At 41.3% G+C, this 20,175-nt stretch overlaps 2 protein-coding genes across 9 annotated transcripts in view; one reads left to right on the top strand and one right to left on the bottom strand.

The window, feature by feature from the left end:
- Positions 1 to 18,407, top strand: part of CNN3 (calponin 3) — a 27,006-nt gene extending 8,599 nt beyond the window's left edge. Inside the window, exons 2-7 of the mRNA XM_024751212.1 lie at positions 11,959 to 12,080; positions 12,288 to 12,354; positions 13,166 to 13,303; positions 13,652 to 13,768; positions 15,820 to 15,966; positions 17,301 to 18,407. Coding sequence (XP_024606980.1) covers positions 11,959 to 12,080; positions 12,288 to 12,354; positions 13,166 to 13,303; positions 13,652 to 13,768; positions 15,820 to 15,966; positions 17,301 to 17,642 — 933 coding nt within the window. The 3' untranslated portion in view covers positions 17,643 to 18,407. The remainder of the gene's footprint in view (positions 1 to 11,958; positions 12,081 to 12,287; positions 12,355 to 13,165; positions 13,304 to 13,651; positions 13,769 to 15,819; positions 15,967 to 17,300) is intronic.
- The window catches only part of SLC44A3 (solute carrier family 44 member 3), a 93,961-nt gene continuing 83,109 nt past the window's right edge, over positions 9,324 to 20,175 (bottom strand). For 4 of the 8 annotated variants that reach the window (XM_024751203.1, XM_024751209.1, XM_024751210.1 and 1 more), the window contains one exon: positions 17,900 to 20,175. In XM_024751203.1, coding sequence (XP_024606971.1) covers positions 20,077 to 20,175 — 99 coding nt within the window. In that variant the 3' untranslated portion in view covers positions 17,900 to 20,076. Of the gene's footprint in view, positions 9,467 to 14,869; positions 14,895 to 16,144; positions 17,031 to 17,899 lie in introns of those variants that run through there. The other 4 variants (XM_024751205.1, XM_024751207.1, XM_024751206.1 and 1 more) reach the window with 4 other exon arrangements.

Genomic DNA, 20,175 nt, shown 5'->3' with positions numbered 1-20,175 from the left:
GTGGGGTGAGTGGGAGAAGGTCCAGTGGTGGAAAAGCCTTAGACTTAGGAGCCAGACCTGGGTCCGAGTCCCTGCTGAGCCCATGACCATGGACAGGTCATCTCGGCATGAAGATGATGCATCTACCTTGGGATGCCATCTTCCTTGCCTGTGAGAACCTCCTCTCTTTTTTGATCCTTATTTTGTGAATGAAATATTTGTCAGGAAGAATGCAAACCGTACCAAAATACAAAAGTAAAGAAGTGAAAGCATCCTGCATCCCTTACGCCTACCCAACTGCTTGTACAACTTTAAATATCATTTGAACATTTTAGAAAGTGAATTATAGTTTATTGTGTGGATTTCCACTATGTATTTATTCATTACTTCCCTACTGGTGGATATTGTCCTAAAACGTACTTGTGTGGAAAAGTGTGTAAGTTTTGACCTAACATTTGTGTTTATAGGTATTACCAACTTGCTATCTAAACAGTTGTATAATTCCCACCAAAGGTTCAGAAGAGAAGGAAGATCTCTTCTTGACGTAAAGAAAAAAGAAAACTATCAAAGCAGCCTTGTCAAAATTCAAGTCACTTGCTTTAGTTCTTTATTTTCAAGCCTTGGGTCAGTGACATTTGTGACCCCTACGCCATCTGTCACCCCCACCAGACTCAAGTGGGAGTTGGCAATGAGATGAGGCCAAAGAATGGGGCGAGGGCAACTCTTATAAATTATATGATGAGATAAATTTTTAAATAGAAAGCTCAGAAAGCATCACAATGATCTCTTATCAAAATAGCTATCAAATAGTAGTATCAAGTAAATGGTTTTTATGGTATATTGGATTTGAAAGAGGAAATCTTTCTAGTATCTGGACAGAAGTGGCCAGCAAAGTGTAGATAGAAGGTTAGGGGTGGACATTTATTGAGTTCTTAAGATTTATGTAAATTAAGTCATTGATTCTTCTCAGCACCTTCTGATGGAAGCGCTATTAATGATCTCTGATTTACTGGTGAGGAAACTGAGGCATGGTGGAGATGGAATTCTAAACAGAGCATTCAGTTTCCAGAGCCCACGCCCCTAACCATTTTAATTTGAGGCCAGAACTCGGGGAATCGGCATCTTTCAGGGGAGGAGGAGAAGGCAGACCAGAGAGGGAAGCTCCAGGTCCTTTAACAAGAAGCCAGAGGGAAGAGAGATGGGAGGGGGCCCCAGGAGTACTGCAGAGAGGCCAGGAAGAGGAAACAGGCCACTGGACTTGGCCCCAGAGAGATCACTGGTGACCTTTTAAGAGATTGTTTTCAGTAGAGCAAATTTCCGGTGGGGGTTAGGAAGGAGTACTAAGTGAGGAAATGGAGAGGTTTGTCTTGAAATAAAAGAGAAACAGGACAGTGTTTGAGGCTGGCAGCAGGTTCAAAGATGTGCTTGTTTCAGACAAGATAGGGGGTGGTAGTCTGTGCCCACTGATGGACCAAATAAAGGAAGGGCTCGATACGCATGGTGGGTGGGAGCAAAGCAGCAAAGAAGCTTCTTTGCCCTGCAAAGTTGGGAAAGGAAAAGGAAAAGGACCAGGAAAACAGAACTGAGGTGGATAAGACATCCCCTTTTCTGTTGCAAGTGCTGTGTTCCTCTTCTCATGGAACCACTGATGTATGATGGTGTGTGCAGCCAGGGGTAGGATGAGAGGGTCCAGGCCAAGGCCTGCTCATGGAATACGCTGTTGATTCAGTTGCTTCTCTCTGCTGAGTACTGCTGGGGCCCCTTTGCAGCCTGGGTACTGCTGTCTCCTCAGTCCCTCGGCCCTTGACCTGGAAAGGATGCGAAGCTGGGCTTATTTTGTTCTTTGTGCTTGGGTGTCCCCTAGCAAGCCTTCATGACATCATGTCCAGGGGACCTTGGTGTTGCGGTGCAGCAGGGTGCAGTGCTTCCAGAGACACTCACTTTCTCCCCACACTTCTGTGCTCTCAGATGACATTACAATCAGGTAAAATGTGGAGTTAGTTTTTACTGTTGAGATGTGGAGAGTAGCATGTGACCTCACTGAAATTTCACACCCTCTAGTTTTCATTGGGGAGAAAACAGCAGTGATATCTAGCACAGTTAATACCTCTGTAAGACTCCATTGAAATCTCTCTAGCCAGCATCTATCCTACATTTAAAAGGAGGTGTTTCAACTCTGTTCTTCGCTGGTTGGATAAAGCCATCTCGCCTATGGGCAGACTCAGCTGTAGTAAGCAGAAGAGGGTCCCCAAGAGGAGCTCCAGATGTACTGAAAGCTGACTGAGATGCTGGGATCTGTTCCTCCTTTGGCCTCCTTTCCACCCTCGTCTCATCAGTAGTTCAGAGTCAGGGGGCAATGTGTGTTTTGACTCTGTTCTGGGGTAGACAGCTGGGAGCACTTGGATGAATGTGGTCAGCGGTCTGGGAGCGGAAAGGGTTTCCCAGTTCCAGAGAGATGAGTTTACGGTTGACACTTGGGACAGTGGGGGTGGATTTCATGCCTTCTTCCTCAGGTCATAATGGCCTCTGAGACTCATCCTGTGAAGCAGACTTGCCAAGTGATCGTTGAGGAATGAATAGACATTCCCAAGCTACTGCCATAATTCTCCTTGTAATTATGGAAAAAGAAAGGAAGATTTTTCAGTGCTATTCACATGCCCAACTCAGATTATTTAGGAGGCATCTAGAGTCCTGCTGAGGAGACAAGTGTTGAAAACCTGGATAGCAGCAAAAAATCTGGTGGATACCTGCAAATACTGTGATGAGTGAGGTGTAGACCCTTAAATATTCTAGAGGTGAGGCAAAGCAAACAAAAACTTGAAGAGCATCTCTGTTTTCCTTTATCTCTGGGGGCTCTCGTTCCCCTTTCTGCAAGATCGCTACAGTGACATAAAATTCAAGACCCAGCCGGCCTCCTTCCCGAGTGAGAGGATGTCCTCCAGCAAGCTTTCTCATGGGTCTCCTTCCCACCGTTGCTACACTGGCACACGTGCTCTCTCCACTCCTGTGTGCCTCTCTGGTCAGCTCCCTAGGATTTCTTCGTTTTTATCCGTCGTCTGCCCTATGTGTGGCATTCAGAATTTCTGTGTGACTTCCATCTAAGTAGTTAGATGGTACTAAACTGTTTCTCCTGCCCCCAAAGTCCCTTCTAGGCCATATGTAGCCATTCCTGGCTGACCAGTCTCTCATGATAGGCTGTGTATGATTCTCCTAATCTTTTCTGCACCCAGTTTGCTGCTTCTCAAAACTGATGCCAGTTTGTAAATGTCCCATTTTAGAGTGTGGCCCACAGAATTGACTGCTAGGTTACAGTGGGATTATTAACTAGCTCCTTTGTTTGACTACAAAGCACTAACTCATTCTCTTTTGATCAATGCCATCACCTGGTGAGGTGGTTCGAAGGAGGATTCCAATCCTTGCTTTGGCAAGTTGATTTTCTGAGTCTAGAGGTGACTAATTGCCTAAGATTTTATAGTTCACATACTCCTCTCACACCTGTTTCATTTAAATAATTCTTTCCTTGATTACCTCATGAGGCTGTTTCCATCAAACAAATAAGATGAGCAATAGTATTTTATAAATAATTGTAGACCTGTGCAGACCAAGATAGCATTAGCTTTTTTAGGCTCACTGAGTAAGCATTACTAGTTAGTTCTAGAACGTTGGACAGGATCTTACATATATCTTGAAGAATTTGTTTATTAAGCTAGGATCTTTCTGAATCTTGTTTCTTTTTAACTATTCCCAATTTATTTTTTATAAGTTTATTAAGTATGCCCAATAGTTTCAGATTGTTAGCTACCAGAACAGAAGGGCACAGATCTAAATCTAAGCCTCCGGGTACACATCCCTAGGAGCTCCTCCTACCTTGACGTAGATCAGCACAGTGGGCATGGTTGTTCCTTCTGACCAGGCCCTACTTCTAGGGTTACGAAACTGGACTTCAGGAGTGCCATAGACATAAGGGACTTTTATCAGAAAGTAAAACAGATATGTCCCTAGTGATCCATCTAAGATGAGATCTCGGAGATGTGACGCCCATAAAAACCGGGCATTCAAATGCAGATGCCTTTCCGTAACAAGAGAGATCTTTAGATCTGTGGCATTTCCCTAGTCTGGTAATACTATCGGTAAATAAAAAATCATTTACTGAGTACCCGCTATGGGTCAGGCATGGGCTCTAGGGGTAGAAAGATGAATGAAGCCTGTTTTGACCTCAAGAAGACATAGGCAGGTGTTCTTGGATATGCCTCACATACCTACCCTGGCTCCTGGTGATGACTACCCTGCCCCCCACCCCGAGTGCACACCCTCTCTCTGTAGTCCACTCGAATATGACAGCCAGGTTCTTCAGCCTGTAGTGGAGACACCCTTGGCTTCGGGTGGGAGTGGGGAGGAGTGGGCCCCTCTCTAGGTTCCTGTTACTACTGTTTGCCAAGATTTCTCACATTGTGAGCTATTCAATGTGCACATCTTTATTAATCATTATTTCTGAGTCTAGATTTTTCTGGGAATCCAGCCTCTATGATTACTTCCTCATTGTTTAAGTTTCAACTTTCAAAATCCACCTTTAACTATGTATGTTCTAAGCTTTGTAGTCTGATGGTCATTTTCTAGATAGAGAAGACAAAGTTGACCTATTGTTTCTGCATTTTTCCTACCGTTTGTTAGTTACAGTATTTGCTTTAGACACTGGACCAACTCCTCTTAAGTTATTTTAACATCTTTCATTTCTTGTTAGTTTCACAATATTCATACATTGAGTCATAGTATCGTTGTATTTATTTAACTATACATGTTTGGAGGGAAAAATTTGCTGATACCTTGATCTGAAGATGTGGCCGTACCTCTCAGAGAAGGGCCAACATTTAAAATGCCCTTAGACGTCACTCTGGTTTACCCCAGGCAGATGTGATTTTCTCTAGTTTTGGAATATATAGTCATTTCCTCTCAAATATTTAGTAAGTTCATGCCATAGAATGAGTCTCAGATTCTATAGTGAACTTGAAGAAGGCACGCAATCTACCTTCACATAAATGTAAAGTGATCTTCTCTAGAATTCCTACCCCCTACTCCCCGTAAAATACAAACCCACTTTTAAATTTTTTAATTAAAAATTTTTTTCCAGTTTAAAGAAAAAATATATATTAAAAATACAATTGGGCTTCCCTGGTGGCACAGTGGTTGAGAGTCCGCCTGCCGATGGCCAAAAAAAAAAAAAAAAAAAAAAAATTATACAATTGATCTCTGATCCCATTCTTTCTTCCCTGTAGAAACTGCTGTCTTACATTTGGTATTTACTATTCCCACAGGATCTGATTTTAATCCAGTGTTTAAAGTTGATGATAGTAGACTGAACATTTGTACTAGCTACTTCTTTTTTTTTTCTTTAATTTTATACTTTTTATTATTATTTATTTTAAAAGTTAAAAAAAATTTATACAGTTTTTAAATGTTCCTTTCCATTTACAGTTTTTACAAAATATTGGCTGTATTCCCCATGTTGTACAATACATCCTTGAGCCTATCTTACACCTAGTAGTTTGTACATCCCACCCCCAACCCCTAACTTGCCCCCCCCCATAACTACTAGTTCTCTATGTCTGTGAGTCTGCTTCTTTTTTGACAAACTTACTTTAAAAAAAAAGTTACTTCATCTCTTTCACCAGCAGTAATCTGGAAGAGAATGAGAATTTGGGATGCAAACACAGGCAGGAAGGAGAGTGGAGATGTGTGGTGATGGGAACAGACAGTGGGGATGGGCAGTATCTGAGGTGAGCCTGTTGGTGGTGGAATGCTTTTTGAATTGTAGACAGTAAAGGGAACAGGTTGCGGTGGGGTTTGGTTCATACCAGTTCCGTACTCAAGCTGATACAAATGGCGAGTGTTAATTCTGAGGTGTGTCAGGCACTGAGATGGGCTTCCTCCTCACAATGGCCCTGGAAGGAAGGAGACAACTTACAAGAAATGAGGTCACCAGGGTTAAGTTACTTACTTATGTCACTCTGGAACTGGGAACACAGTTTTTGGAAGTTTTTGAAATTTGACTTCAAAGCATGTGATCTTTGGTTTGTTGTATCCCCAACGTGAATACTTAAAACTTTGCAAAGGTATTTTACATGTTTGGAGGATCTGTTGGGGGAAGGGTTTAAGGTAGGTCAACCCTGTTAAAGCCTGTTCATTCTCTTGCATGAGATATCAACAAGGACAAGTGATAAAGCAAAGGAAGGGAAGCGGCATCTTGATATTTCAGATGGAAATTTACCATTCGTTTCTTGTTTGAGTCTGTTGTGGACCCAGTCTTTCTAGTCTCCCCTTATTTTAAATACCTACTTTATTCTTTTCTTGACAAATAACACACCTTATTTAATATTTGTCTCTTTCCACTAGAATGTCAGCTTTTAGGACAGAGACTCTTTGCCTTTGAACCATGCTTGTTACAAAGTGGCCATTTGAATGAAGGACAAAAGGAAGGAGTAATGCAGAAAGAAGTTGAAGGAAGAAACCAAGACACACAAGGATCACTTGAAAGAGAGGGAAGCTGACACTGAATATGATTTTACTCAGAGAGTTTGGGGTAATGATGGACTATTCTGGTGGCTCAGAGTGGCATCTAGTGAGAATTCAGGCACGACTGACATTTGGGGGACACTCTTGTAACCACCAGAGACAGTAACCTGTCTGTCTGCTTCAGGTTTTAACGACTGCTGGGATAAAAAATGTATTGTGGGAAGGAATATAGAGGAAAGACATGTCTTAATTCTTTAGCAGACTCTACAATATCCTGGGTGTAAGCCGGCTGTCAGACAGTTCTCGTACATATGTGATCATCACTCAGCCTCATGCCAGGTACAGCCCCCTCTTTCTACTAAATCGCGTCTTGGCCAAATGCTCCATAGAACAGTGTGGAACAGCACTGTTTGGGTCAGTTTGTGGAGATGTTTTTGAAGCTCAGTTTCCCTCATTACTCAGTATCCCCTCTTAGGGATTCTGCGAGGGAAACTTCTCAGACCTCAGTGCCAGGCAGGACTGGGCAATTCTTAACAGCCAGAAGGAGCGGGCTTTTATCTGATCTAGTGTCTCCCTTTACTGCTAGGAAGTTTAGGCCCTCAGGGCTTGTGTTGTTGAAGGGGATCTTTTTCTAGTGCTGTTTTGTACACAATTCACTTATAAGACATGTGCATGTGGTCTGGAAGAAGACTTGGCAGACAGCAAGGAGCTTACTTCTGGGGAGGTGGGAAAGGGAGTAGGATTTAGAGGAGGGGTGAAGAGAGACGTGTGCTTTTTTGCTCTGTCTAGTGTTTCGCAACTTTGTTTTCCGCATCTCTTTCCCAAAGAGCCTTTTTAGACGTTTTTCCTAATTGCCTCCTGACCTCCACCAAATTTAAAACAAAGGAACAGAGTTTGTTGGGGAGGGTCACAAATTATTGTAATATCTAAGGTGGTCTTCACTCCCTTGGGGGGGCAGTATCACCCCCACTGAGAACACGTGCTCTACATACTTATACCTGTTTAATTTTTTAAAAACAAGTGCTATGGGACTTCCCTGGTGGCACAGTGGTTGAGAGTCCACCTACCAATGCAGGGGACACGGGTTCGAGCCCTGGTCCAGGAAGACCCCACATGCTGCAGAGCAACTGAGCCCGTGTGCCACAACTACTGAACCTGCGCTCTAGAGCCCGCGAGCCACAGCTGCTGAAGCCCACGTGCCACAACTACTGAAGACCGCGTGCCTAAAGCCCGTGCTCCGCAACAAGAGAAGCCACCGCAGTGAGAAGCCCGTGCGCCGCAACAAAGAGTAGCCCCCGCTCACCACAACTAGAGAAAGCCCGTGTGCAGCAACGAAGAGCCAACGCAGCCAAAAATAAATAAAATAAATAAATTTATTTAAAAAAAAAAGAGGTCCTCAACAGGTGGCCTAAAAAAATAAATAAAAATAAACAAGTGCTATTTTAGAAATCCAGAAGAAAGGCCTTTGTACTGGAGGGTGACCCCAGACTGGTGCTCTTAGGAGAATGCAGGGACGAGCAGAGGCTGCAGCCCCTCTGGGCATGGGCCCTGGGCTCAGAAGCACTGGATGGCAGGAGATGGTCAATCCCATCAGATGCCCTGGAGGCTTTTTTCTTAGTTTTCATTTCTTTTTCTGGCAGGTGTTCTCAGCGACCATACAAAAGTCATTTGCAAGTGTGTCTTCATGTGAGAAGAGTTGGGAGGCCCCGCTGCAGAGAATTCGTGGGTGATTAGGCAAGGAGGCAGGGCCAGTGAGGAAGAAGGCGCTGCTGTGGACTTGAACGCACCAGGCAGAAATTCTGACATCCACTTAGGAAGGTCAAATAAAATACATCTTAAAGAACAGTAAAGAAGTGAATGTTTATAAACAACTTGGAGGAGTGATTTTTAAACAGACTGGAGTGAAATTTCCATGCGGTGTTAATGAGATAAGATTAAGTAATTTTTGAAGCTAACTTTCTTGTTCTGAGGAGGAAATGCCTGCGTTTACTTCCTGCCTGATGTTCAGTAATTAAGGCTTTTTAGATGAAAATAGTAAATAAAGTTTATTGGCCAAAGCTTACATTTATTTTTAATTGCTCTCAGTCCCTTGATTTTAAAAGATGTGTATAACAAACAACTTAAAAATAACCTGTGTAGTTAAAGAATATAATTATGTTAGCTTGGGTTGTATTCTAGTATACATCTGAAGGAAACTTATGATTTCTGTATCCTATGGAGCAGAGCTGCAGGCCAGAAGCTAAGAGACAACTTGAGATAGATTTTTTTCCCTAGATGATTTTGGAGAATTTTTTTCTCTTTTAATTTTGAACTTAAAAAAAAAATGGACGGGCTTCCCGGGTGGTGCAGTGGTTGAGAGTCTGCCTGCCGATGCAGGGGACACGGGTTCGTGCCCCGGTCCGGGAAGATCCCACATGCCGCGGAGCCTGCGCGTCCAGAGCCTGTGCTCCGCAACGGGAGAGGCCACAACCGTGAGAGGCCCGCGTACTGAAAAAAACAAATAAATAAATTTTAAAAAAAGGACACATTCCTAAATCTTGAATTCTATTTAGCTGACGTGACTTCAGAAAGCTCACTTATTAGCAGTATTTGGGTAGAAAAATCCTTGCTGCTCCTTCACTTAAAGGAAAACTCTAAGTCAAAACCAATATGATGTGGAAGCATACCTGGTTTTCATTTTTAGTTTACCACCTGGTCTCTTGGCTTTGCATGTACGTGCTTAAGAATTTTTTCTGTGCATGTGCTATTACGTTAAGTCTCAGAGACGGAGTTAGTGAGCCGCCCAGAGCCCCACATATAACTAGTCAGAGTCAGGGTTTGAACCTGGGTTCATCTGAGTCCAGCCCTTGATTTTTCTTTCATCATTCCCTTGATTAGAACAGTGAACAGAGAAGATGAAAATTCTCCCAGGCGTTCCTACTTGGACATTTCATGTTAGATCTGTAATCACTCCGTGGTTTGGGGCACGGCACCGAACCTGTCAGAAACATTTTGAACAAAGGAAACATAAATACGCTTTTATGCTTTTTTGGTTGAATAAAAATAAATAAAAGTAATAAAAATAAAAAAATAAAAATGGTTGAGAATTACCACCACCACTAACCAACACCCCCCCCCCAAGAAAGACAAAACTCCTCCAACATAACTTCTAACTCTACATTTGAAAAAATGAAGAGAAAGAATTTCTTTACAATTTTTGCTGATTGACCAAGTTTTTTAACACACAGCTTAGAATGGGAGGAGACCTAGTGCCCTTATTCAGCCAGCCTTCCTGTCGTACAGACAGGAACAGTTTCGGAAGTGAGACGAATGAACCGGTGTCCCATGGCAAGATGGGGGGAGCCAGGCTATAGCCAAGGCAGAGCCCCTCCTACCCTAGCATATCGTGTTTCTTTAGATTTATTGAAATATATCTCCTAGTTGAGAGTGCTTTGCTTTCGAAAAAAATTCAACTCACTCTTGGATACTGCTTTTCATAGCTGATGCTTAAGGAGTACTACTTCCTACTTTTCTTCCTTGCCTGTGCCTTTCTGTCTGTTTCCCCGTACCCCCACATTCATATAGAGAGAATTTTTTTCCAGCCACCTAGAACAAGACTCCAGTGTGAAAATATAGCCGTCTTAAAAATTTTCTAATGTATTATTTATCCGTTTTCTAAAGGTGCCGTATGTAAGTGGATGCGTTTGATGTGTTGAGGAGGTACATTATCCAGGACTGTTGTCTGGGATGTAATAGGAACGATGGCTCCCTCCTGTGCGCCAGAGGCTGTGAGTCCCTGTGGCAGAAGCTTCGCGCATCACTACCTCCTCCTTCCCTGTCCACACATCCAGATGCCAGTGTAACTCAGACTGGCAGGAAGTCAGGATAGATGTGCGATTTTTAGGGGTTGGGGGTCCCCGGAGCAGGAAATTAACACATTAACATTTTGCCTGATCTCTCTCATAAACTAACCTCCAAGCCAAAACTTGATCCAGGAAACATTGCACAGTGTTAGTTATCTTAACATGAAAATATAAACGCATTGAATTTCCATTTGTGATGCTGGTTAAGTAAATCTACAGCTTAAATAAATTATCCATTATTCTTCAAAGGTGTAGAGCCATTTCTCTAACTTGGAAAGCAGTGCACACGGTGAGGACTTGCTGTCTCCTTAAATGACACAGCACTTGGTGAAGTCATTTGCCCTCTGGTGAAGGCAGAGGCCCCTCCTCCACACTTGGTGGGAGGCAGGGGGAAGGTTTCCTCTGTGACTGGGGTAGACTGGAACTTGGAGGGCCTCTCCATGACGAAAATGTCCTCATGCCATCTCATTTCTTTCGGTAATTAAACCTAATCGTGTGTTACAGAAGCAAACATTTCTACTGATTACATTTCCAGCAACGCTGCAACCCTGCAGCTGACTCCTAAGCTCACCGTGATTACCGTCCCCCTGGGCATTGTCTGTGGCTTGTTGGCACTTTCACCTGTGCTAATGAGAAGAAAAATGACACATAATCTTTCCTTCTTCCCAGGTGTGTTCTTCTCCTTAATAACTCTGATTGATTAGGACTGACCCTGGGACAAGGAATAGCATAAGAACTTGAGCATGTGATCTTTAACAGTACTTAAATTGTATTATTATTTTTTAATTGAGGTTTATAGTCTTATTATGAAGGGATCTTTCAAAACCTGTGTTTAGCAGGTAGTTTTAGCATGTATGATAGTAAAGCATCTGTGTTGGTAATGTTGCCTTTATCGTAGAATTCTGTAAGTAAAGAGTTAACAATTTTTAATTTTATTAAATGTTTGGGTGTTAGATGCAATGCTGGGTAGGTACTAAGGGTCCAAAAGTGAATCAAATGCTTTTCCTTCCTGTGAGGAGTCTAATATGATACAGACTACACATAAGCAGAATTTCAGTATTCTAGTGTAAGTACAATAATTATTACAAGGAAAGCGTGCGTGTGTGTGTGTGTGTAGGGTGCAGTGTGTATTTGGCTGAATAAAAGGCATAGAAACACCAGAGCTTTCCAGGCAACAAAACTACTAGACTGGTAGGTATTGCAATACTGTGTAAAATAGTTGGATGTATCAGAAACCTGCCAGTCTTACTCCCTCTCACTCTTTTTTGGAATGTGGTAACCGATGACTTAATCTTTAACATTTCCTGTGTATGGTGCCATATTGTAATACACTATTAGCCCCTGTCACTTCCTGTCATGAATGGGAATCTGTTTTATCTTGATCCATATTTTCTCCCCCTTAGTCCCAGCTTCCCTCCATGTGTTGCTCAAAATGTGTATGACACCTCCTTAACCAAAAACGTGTATTAGTTACTGAAGCTGTAATGGTTAGGTTTGCCAGTGAACTCCAATGAGTGTAATTTACTGCAGGTCACAGCTGTGGTCTTAATGGATCATTAAACCAGAAGAAGCCAGCAGTTCCGGGTGCTTTAGTGAAACTTCTAAAGCTAGTTAACTTGTATTTCAGATTGCTTCCAAGTATGATCATCAGGCAGAAGAAGATCTTCGCAATTGGATAGAAGAGGTGACCGGCATGAGCATTGGCACCAACTTTCAGCTGGGCCTAAAAGATGGCATAATCCTCTGCGAGTGAGTTTTGGTCCTGATGTGGCCGCTCTTCCAGTCCTTTCCACAGGCCTCTGTCTTGCCCACCTTGCCAGTCCAGGGTGTCAGACCTTGATATTCTGCACATGTTTTTAATGCTTTCCTTTACTGATGTCAGAAGGACCAACGTTACATTCCAGTCCTTGTTTGTTGTTCCAATAAATATGGTATCACTTATGCTTTCCTTTTCAGACTCATAAACAAGCTACAGCCAGGCTCAGTGAAGAAGGTCAACGAGTCCTCATTAAACTGGCCTCAGGTAACATGCAAACCAGCAACCCCTGATTCCAGTCGGTTACTCTTTATGCAGTGAGAACTTGATAACAATTTTAAAACAGACATTTTAGCAGAAATTCGTGCACATGACTATATTGTTTTTTACAATGTTATTTTAATGTTTCCGTAATTACTTACAATTAGTTCTGTGATTATTAGATGTTTAGCTTAGAAGTTTTCTTATTATGTATTTAGTCTGTATACTCTCAAAGAGGATTTGACACAGCTTACACAGAGAAATACAACCTGTGGTCTAGGTCCTAGAACATAGGATAAATGAAGGAAAAAGCAAGGAATTTAACATAACAACTAAGGGTTGACGGTAGAGCACCGTATTAAAAGCACAGTCTTAGTTCATGAATGTGTATGATAAGTAAAATTGGATATTTTGTCTTGAGCATATGCTTTGAGTTATGAGGATAAACATTTAGTAACCACACATTTTTTTAATTAAAATTTAAACATAATAAATTGTGCATTAATTTTGTACCTTCTGACAGAGAAAATTCCAGCCCTGGATAGGTCAGACACAGAATTCTTTAAAACATGCAAGGATGATCTTGACTTTAAAAAACGTGACTGCTTAAAAATATTAAAAAGACCATTATGTGACCAACTATGAAAATACTCTTCCTTTTCCAGAGAGAGCTACACACACCATGTATCTGGTTGAGAATCCTTGCCAAGTAGCTTTCTGCCTGGCATCTTGTACCTAGTCATAAAGCCTTAGAATGCTAGATGATCTGAATGTCAGTATTTAGCTCCAAAAGTTGTATGCTTTTCTTTCTTTATAGTTGGAGAATATTGGCAACTTTATCAAAGCTATTCAGGCTTATGGTATGAAGCCACATGACATATTTGAAGCAAATGATCTTTTTGAGAATGGAAACATGACCCAGGTTCAGACTACGCTGGTGGCCCTAGCAGGTCTGGTACGTATATGTCTTTAATGACTGGTTAAAAAATTCCCCACTATGTTGGTGATTAATTGCATCTTTGCTCTCATAGGAGTTCAGACTAGGCAGGGAGGAGCCTGTCTCTTCCGTAATTATTAGCTTTGTGGCAAGGCTGCTGACATCAGCTGCCTAGTACTGGATAGCTTAATCAGAATACTCACATTTCAGAGGTCTGGGGTGTTTTTGAATGGCTTTAGATGTGTTTTTACCCCTAGCTTGGGTCTTAAATGAAACCTTCATCTTTGGACAGTATCATTTCTTTGTTGTTCCTTCTGTAAAACTCTGTTGGCAGAATCACTAGTTAGTGTGTATATTTCCGTCTAGGCTAAAACAAAAGGATTCCATACAACCATTGACATTGGAGTTAAGTATGCAGAAAAACAAACAAGACGTTTTGATGAAGGAAAATTAAAAGCTGGCCAAAGTGTAATTGGTTTGCAGGTAAGTAATGCATTGCATATCAGTTACTTATTCAATGTCATTAATTCTTACCATGCAAAGCATTTCTCATAAGTAAGGAACAGATAGATAATACGATAGTGTATATTTGGGGATGGATCTGCGGTTTATACAATTTATGTCCATTTAAAACCCATGAGACGATGATGGTTTTAGAAGAAGCCTAAGGTGTGCCATCTGACTTAGTAATTGTTTCTCCAGGAAATGATTTTTTTTCCTAATTACGTTGTCCTATTTTTTTAAGAAAATGTACTTTATAAATTCCTAAATGTTATTGACCAAATGAAGCAATTTTAGAAAACCTCAATACCATTTTTCTACCCTAGTAAAGCATGATTTATCGGTCCTGCAGAATACTTTGTTCAGTTATTTTTTTCCCTTCGTGTTGTTCCCCTGCAGAGTGTCACAAAAACACCACTGCTAAATGCCTAATCTGCTAAGGGCTTTACTGTCTGATACCTGCTGGATACAATGCCTCACTGTTGACTGAGTCTACATGAGTTGGGTTTATTTATTTATTTCAGCTTTATCGGGATATAATTGACATATGGATTTATTTTTATACAGTACAAAATCATGTCAGCGGCGAGAAATTGGAAACCTGAATTTCCAGACAGTAATCAGTTGTTTAAATTGTGAGAGCTCCATAAAAGGAACTAGTAATGAAGAAAATGATACACAAGGTTCAAAGATTAAGGAAAACAAATCAGGTCATAAAATATTGGGTTGGCTAAGAAGTCTGTTTGGGGTTTTTCAGAAGATGTTACGAAAAACCCAAATGAACTTCTTGGCCAACCCAATACTATATAGTCAGTGTGATCCCAATTTTATTTTTTAAATGAACATGCATATTTTTGTATGTATATGTATGTGTATCTGGATATGTACACAGAAACATAAGCTAAAAAAGCTAGATGGTTGGGCTTCCCTGGTGGCGCAGTGGTTGAGAGTCCGCCTGCCGATGCAGGGGACACGGGTTCGTGCCCCGGTCCAGGAAGATCCCACATGCCGCGGAGCGGCTGGGCCCGTGAGCCATGGCCGCTGAGCCTGTGCGTCCGGAGCCTGTGCTCCGCAGCGGGAGAGGCCACAACAGTGAGAGGCCCGCGTACTGCAAAAAAAAAAAGCTAGATGGTTATACACAAATCTTTACAATGAATGTCTAAATGGTAGGATTTCAATGATTTTTTTCCCCTCCCTTCCTTTTTGCTTACATGTGCTTTCTTTATCTTCTCCAGTGACAGGTTTGACTTGTAGTAATAAAGTTTTCCTTTAATAAATCTTGTTTTTTAAGGAAAAAAGACCAGCAGTAGAAATGTGTCCCCAACCAGTAGAAGAACAAGGTGTACTGGTTGGTCCTGAAGCCGTGTTATTCTCAGTGGGGAATAAAAGTTAATTATTATTCCTCTGAATATTGCTAAGTTCACATTCTCCATTCTGCCCCTCTCTGACTCTGTCTAGTGACATGAGAATTAGAGGAATAAAATGTGGTTCTTTTCCCATGAAAATGTTGGTGATTTTAATGAAACTTAAGCCCTTGCTAAGCTGCCAGAGAAGACACCTGGCATTTACTGTCACATTTTATGCAAAACATGTTCGGAGTAGAAATGCATGTTGTTTAGCCAAAGATTGCTCTGTCCCTTTTAAATGGCTGAAGCAGGTACCCATAAATTTGGTTATTTGCGCTAAAGAGGGTAGGGGAAAGAGTTGGAGAGGAAATTACTCATAATTCTGCCACTGTAATAACGTTTCGTGTCTGTCCTTCTCTTTCTATGTGCATATTTGTATCTGATGAATTATGTTGTGAGGCTTTACATCCAGTGAAGCTTTTGAAATTTTTCTTTTTAAAGTGAGCCCCTTGAAATTTATTTGTAAAAGCATAGATTTTGTATCTAGTTGACTGCAACCTCAGCATTGGAAGGGACTTGTCAATTGCATCCCTTCTAAGAAATCTCTTCAGTAGAACAGAAAGTTTTGTTTGAGTCATATATATTGGTGACTTCTGATAATTAGTGATTTTATTTTTAACTTAAAAGATGGGAACCAACAAATGCGCCAGCCAAGCAGGTATGACAGCCTATGGGACTAGGAGGCATCTTTATGATCCCAAAATGCAAACTGACAAACCTTTTGATCAGACCACGATTAGTCTGCAGATGGGCACCAACAAAGGAGCCAGCCAGGTAAGCAGTACCTTTTTGTACTTGTTTCAAAGAGTACAAAAGGGCTATTTAAATTCACACTTACCTTATTCTTATTAACTGAGTCCAAAGTGGTTATTTTTTGTACGATATATATATATATATATATATATATGCGCCTTCAGGAAAGTAAGATTTGCTGAGAAAGCAAAAGAGTCAAAGGGCCTTTTCTGTAGCCACACAAGTGTGGTGTGGCCCATGGCTTTTACTGGCAGTTAGAACAGCTGGCCTTTCTACCTAACCAGAAGAAAAAGATACGTTTATTACAGTGTTCTTGTTCCAAATCCAAATGAATTGCCCATTCTAATGCTGCTTTTATTTTTGAAGAAGCCCTCAACTAATTTGGTAGGTAAAATTATCTGGTGTTTTACAAAGAACCCTAGCTAGCATCATGGGAAATGTGTGATTCTAAGGAGATGGAAATACAGCATGGTGAGAATGCTAGTATTCCACCACCACACGAGATGGAAGTATTTCCTGTGAAGAATAAACAGATCACCAGCACCTCGCATGGCGGTGTGCACATAACCGTATCAGAGCGGGACATGTCTTACATCCAACAGGAGGAGTGGGGGTAAAGTTTGAAAAAGCTTTTCATCATGACCTCATGAGGTGTGGTGGTGGTGGTGCCCTTTATGGAATATGTCCTGCCACACGGGGCAGTGTCTCAGAGCTGCCACTCAGGTTTGCTTTTTTACCGATTAAATCTGAAAGCATGTGCTTGGCATAAGTGGAGAAATGAGGTGAGTTACAGTACCCTGAAAAGGAGGGGAGTGGGAGTAGTTGTTCTGAAATAGCTGGCTCTTTGGTGTCTCAGAGCCTTCTGAAAGACTCAAGTCCTTAAGGACTGCTCAGCATAATTTTTGTTGAATGTATTACAGACCTTTGAAATTGGTAACCTGGATAGCGTGTATGGTCATAATAGGCACTCAGATGTAGCTTTCAGGTATGCCAGCATTATGCTTTGTTTTTATATTCATTATGTCCAGTCTTCTTATTCCAAAGTAGGTAGTATTGTCTCCAGTTTGCATATGAGAAACCTAAAACTAAAAGTAAGTTAACTCGTCTGAGGCCACATGGCAATTTTATAGCAGAGCAAGGATTTGAAGTAAGGGCTGACCTTAGCTCGAAAGCCAGTGAATATTGCTCTGTAAGAGAAACAACTTCAGGCTGTTTTGGTAAGCTAGCTTTACCCCTGAACCGAATGGAAGTTACTAGTGTTCACATTCGATGGCGATTTCATAATTCATAAAATACAAGAAACAAGAATAGATTTTGGCTGCTGTTTTAACTTTTATACTATGTTTTAATACCAGGCGGGGATGTTAGCACCGGGTACCCGAAGAGACATCTACGATCAGAAGCTAACATTACAACCCGTGGACAACTCGACAATTTCTCTACAGATGGGTACCAACAAAGTCGCTTCCCAGAAAGGAATGAGCGTGTATGGGCTCGGGCGGCAAGTATATGATCCCAAATACTGTGCTGCTCCCACAGAACCTGTCATTCACAATGGAAGCCAAGGAACCGGAACAAATGGGTCGGAAATCAGTGATAGTGATTATCAGGCAGAATACCCAGATGAATATCATGGCGAGTACCAAGATGACTACCCCAGAGATTACCAATATGGAGACCAAGGCATTGATTATTAGAGTCACAGAGGAGCTCAGTATTTAGCCCGTTGTTTGTATTCAGTGAGAACCAAGCTAGCCTTGAGTAATTTTTATCTTGTCTTCCTAAAACACTATTATGCTTATCGTACCTAAAGGAAATACTGCCTTACATACATTCCTTTTTCCTTTTTCTGCCTCTTCCCTAAATAGTTGCCTTTTAGTGCTGTAACAGTTAAATCCTACAGCATAACCAATAACTCACATATGAAGTAAAAAGGAATACTGTGAAAGGGGAGTACTCTTGTACAGTCAATTCTTTTATTAAAGATCTATGCATTTTTACAATCCTCTACTTAAATTGGTATTTTCAAACGATAGGAAGCTTTGTGTTTTTACAGTTTAGTATCTGGTTTCTCCATGGAAGACTAAACTCATGCTTATAGCTAAATGTGGTCTTTGCCAACTAAATTTAAGATGCAGCATTTTAGAAATTTCTATATCAATGTTTCTACAGTGTTGTTTGCTCATTTTTAAATAAAGTCCTGATCAGTGTGCATTCGTGATTATATGTGTACTCATTCTTACCTAAGCCGACAAGATCTTTTCCGAGTGGTGTTTCGAAAGGAGCATGTACAAAGCTGGCCTGCAGACATCGGGGTCTGGGGGGTGCGTTTGCTCTTCCTGTTTGTGCCAATGTATCGATGTAGAGTTGCTCTGTTTTCTTCCACTGTATTTATTGCTGCATTTCTCAGCATAAACTTATCCCATTGTATTTTTTATAAATAAATATTTTTTTTGAACATTCCTATGAGCCACAGGCTGATTATTTTCTGGCTAACTTCCAGATGGGTAGAGTCAGATTTTTTTTTTAAAGTATTCTTTCCCAGGTACTGTTATAAGATACTTGAACATTTCTTTACTGAATCTATACACCAATGCACTGAGTACTTGAGAAGGGAGGCTTAGAAAAACCAAGGGACCTGCCCATCGCACACAGGAAATGCCAGCCGGGATTCAAACTCTCATCTGACCTTTGCTTATTCCATTGTGACTCATCTGCCTCCAGTTCATTCTAAATCCAACTTGGAATAATCTTAAAACCATCTTGGGGAACACTGGTGGGGATGGGGTGGAGCGATTTTATATTCATATTCTGGCGTGAATAAATATTAAGAAACATACTGGATCGGGAATAGGACACGCTGTTTGATAATGAACTAAGATTTATAGTAGGAAGTGTTGGCAAAACCTAACCTTCAGTTTCGATCTAGAGGAGGTCAAACAGCTAAGTGTTGTAATGATAAAAAATTTAATCGCTAACACACTTTTTGACATTTTCTCAGCCAAGTGATTTCCTCTGATAGCACTGGTTCTGTTAGGCCTTGGGGGGTGAAATGTGCCTGCTTGTTTTTTGCGGAGGCAGATAATGAGGACATAGGGGTGTTTGATGAACCCACAAAAGCCCAGTTGACTTGCTCATCCTGCTGCAGTGACTAAGGTTAATGCCTTGGAGAAACTGCTCTGTCGTAAATCCTTTTCCTAAAGGAGACTGTCAGAGCTCAACTAATAGTCTTGTTTAAGAGGAAAGTTGTAATTTGCATTGTTAAAGGGGACCTGAGCCAGCATGCTGTTTCCTGCCCTCCAGGAAGAGGGGTTTAGGGAAACCTTATATTGCACTGCTTGCCCTGCCAAATAAGCCGGATTGGGCGTCCTGTTAGGAGAGTTAGTAATTCAGTTTACCTGTTATCTAGTTGAAACGAGCCTGCCAATCAACACGTTAGATGTTCCTATTTGTTTAAAGCTTTAAAAAGGAAAAGCCGCCAGTGCACGCCCACCGTGGCCCTTTCCTCTGACCCACCACTGAATCTAAATCCTGGGAATGGGGTCCAGGCAGAAGGACTTTAAACCTTCCTCCGGGCAATCTCAGGTGGGGCTGTGGTTGAAAACCCGCTTCTGCAGAACCGATTGCTAATTTGTAAGACTTAGCCTTGTACTTTTAACAAAATTTAACTCTTCACATCTGGTTAATCTTCTGCCCGTTCTATACCACGCCCATCAGGTGGTAGTTCCTTTTACACTTTCGGTTTTAATTGTCCCTAAATCTAAGAATTGTACTTTGAAAAGCTATAACATATTTAGCACATTTCCAGGAGTGGAAGAGTAGGGAAAAGTCCTCTGTACTAGGGCAACATTCCAAAGATTTTTGCTAAGGTTTATTGGTTGTGAGTGAGGAACTGTCCTTTAAATTAGTTTTTAATTGACCACATAAACATGTTGTTAAAAGGTTTTTCAGTCCCTGTTGGTACAAAAAAGGTTGTATACTTTTATGGTTCTAGTATTGTAATGTGGTCAAATAGTGGGGACAAAAACAGGAAGAATAGGGTCCACGTTGGGCCCTATCGTTTATTCTGCACACGGCTCTTAGGAGAAGGAAACTTTTTCCAGGTACAAATACCTGATGGGCGCGCTTATCTTACAGAGGCCGGAGTTCTGTTCCCTCTTCATTCGTTAATGAGTTCTTGTCTCTCTGTGCCCTTGCATTGTTTAATTTGTTGATCCTTTTTATAAAACT

The sequence above is a fragment of the Neophocaena asiaeorientalis genome, unplaced genomic scaffold (genome assembly GCF_003031525.2).
Source record: "Neophocaena asiaeorientalis asiaeorientalis breed wild unplaced genomic scaffold, Neophocaena_asiaeorientalis_V1.1 scaffold147, whole genome shotgun sequence".
In the NCBI taxonomy this organism is placed as follows: domain Eukaryota; kingdom Metazoa; phylum Chordata; class Mammalia; order Artiodactyla; family Phocoenidae; genus Neophocaena; species Neophocaena asiaeorientalis.
The sequence above is the reverse complement of the archived record's forward strand: the minus strand, read 5'-3'. Positions and strand labels throughout refer to the sequence as shown.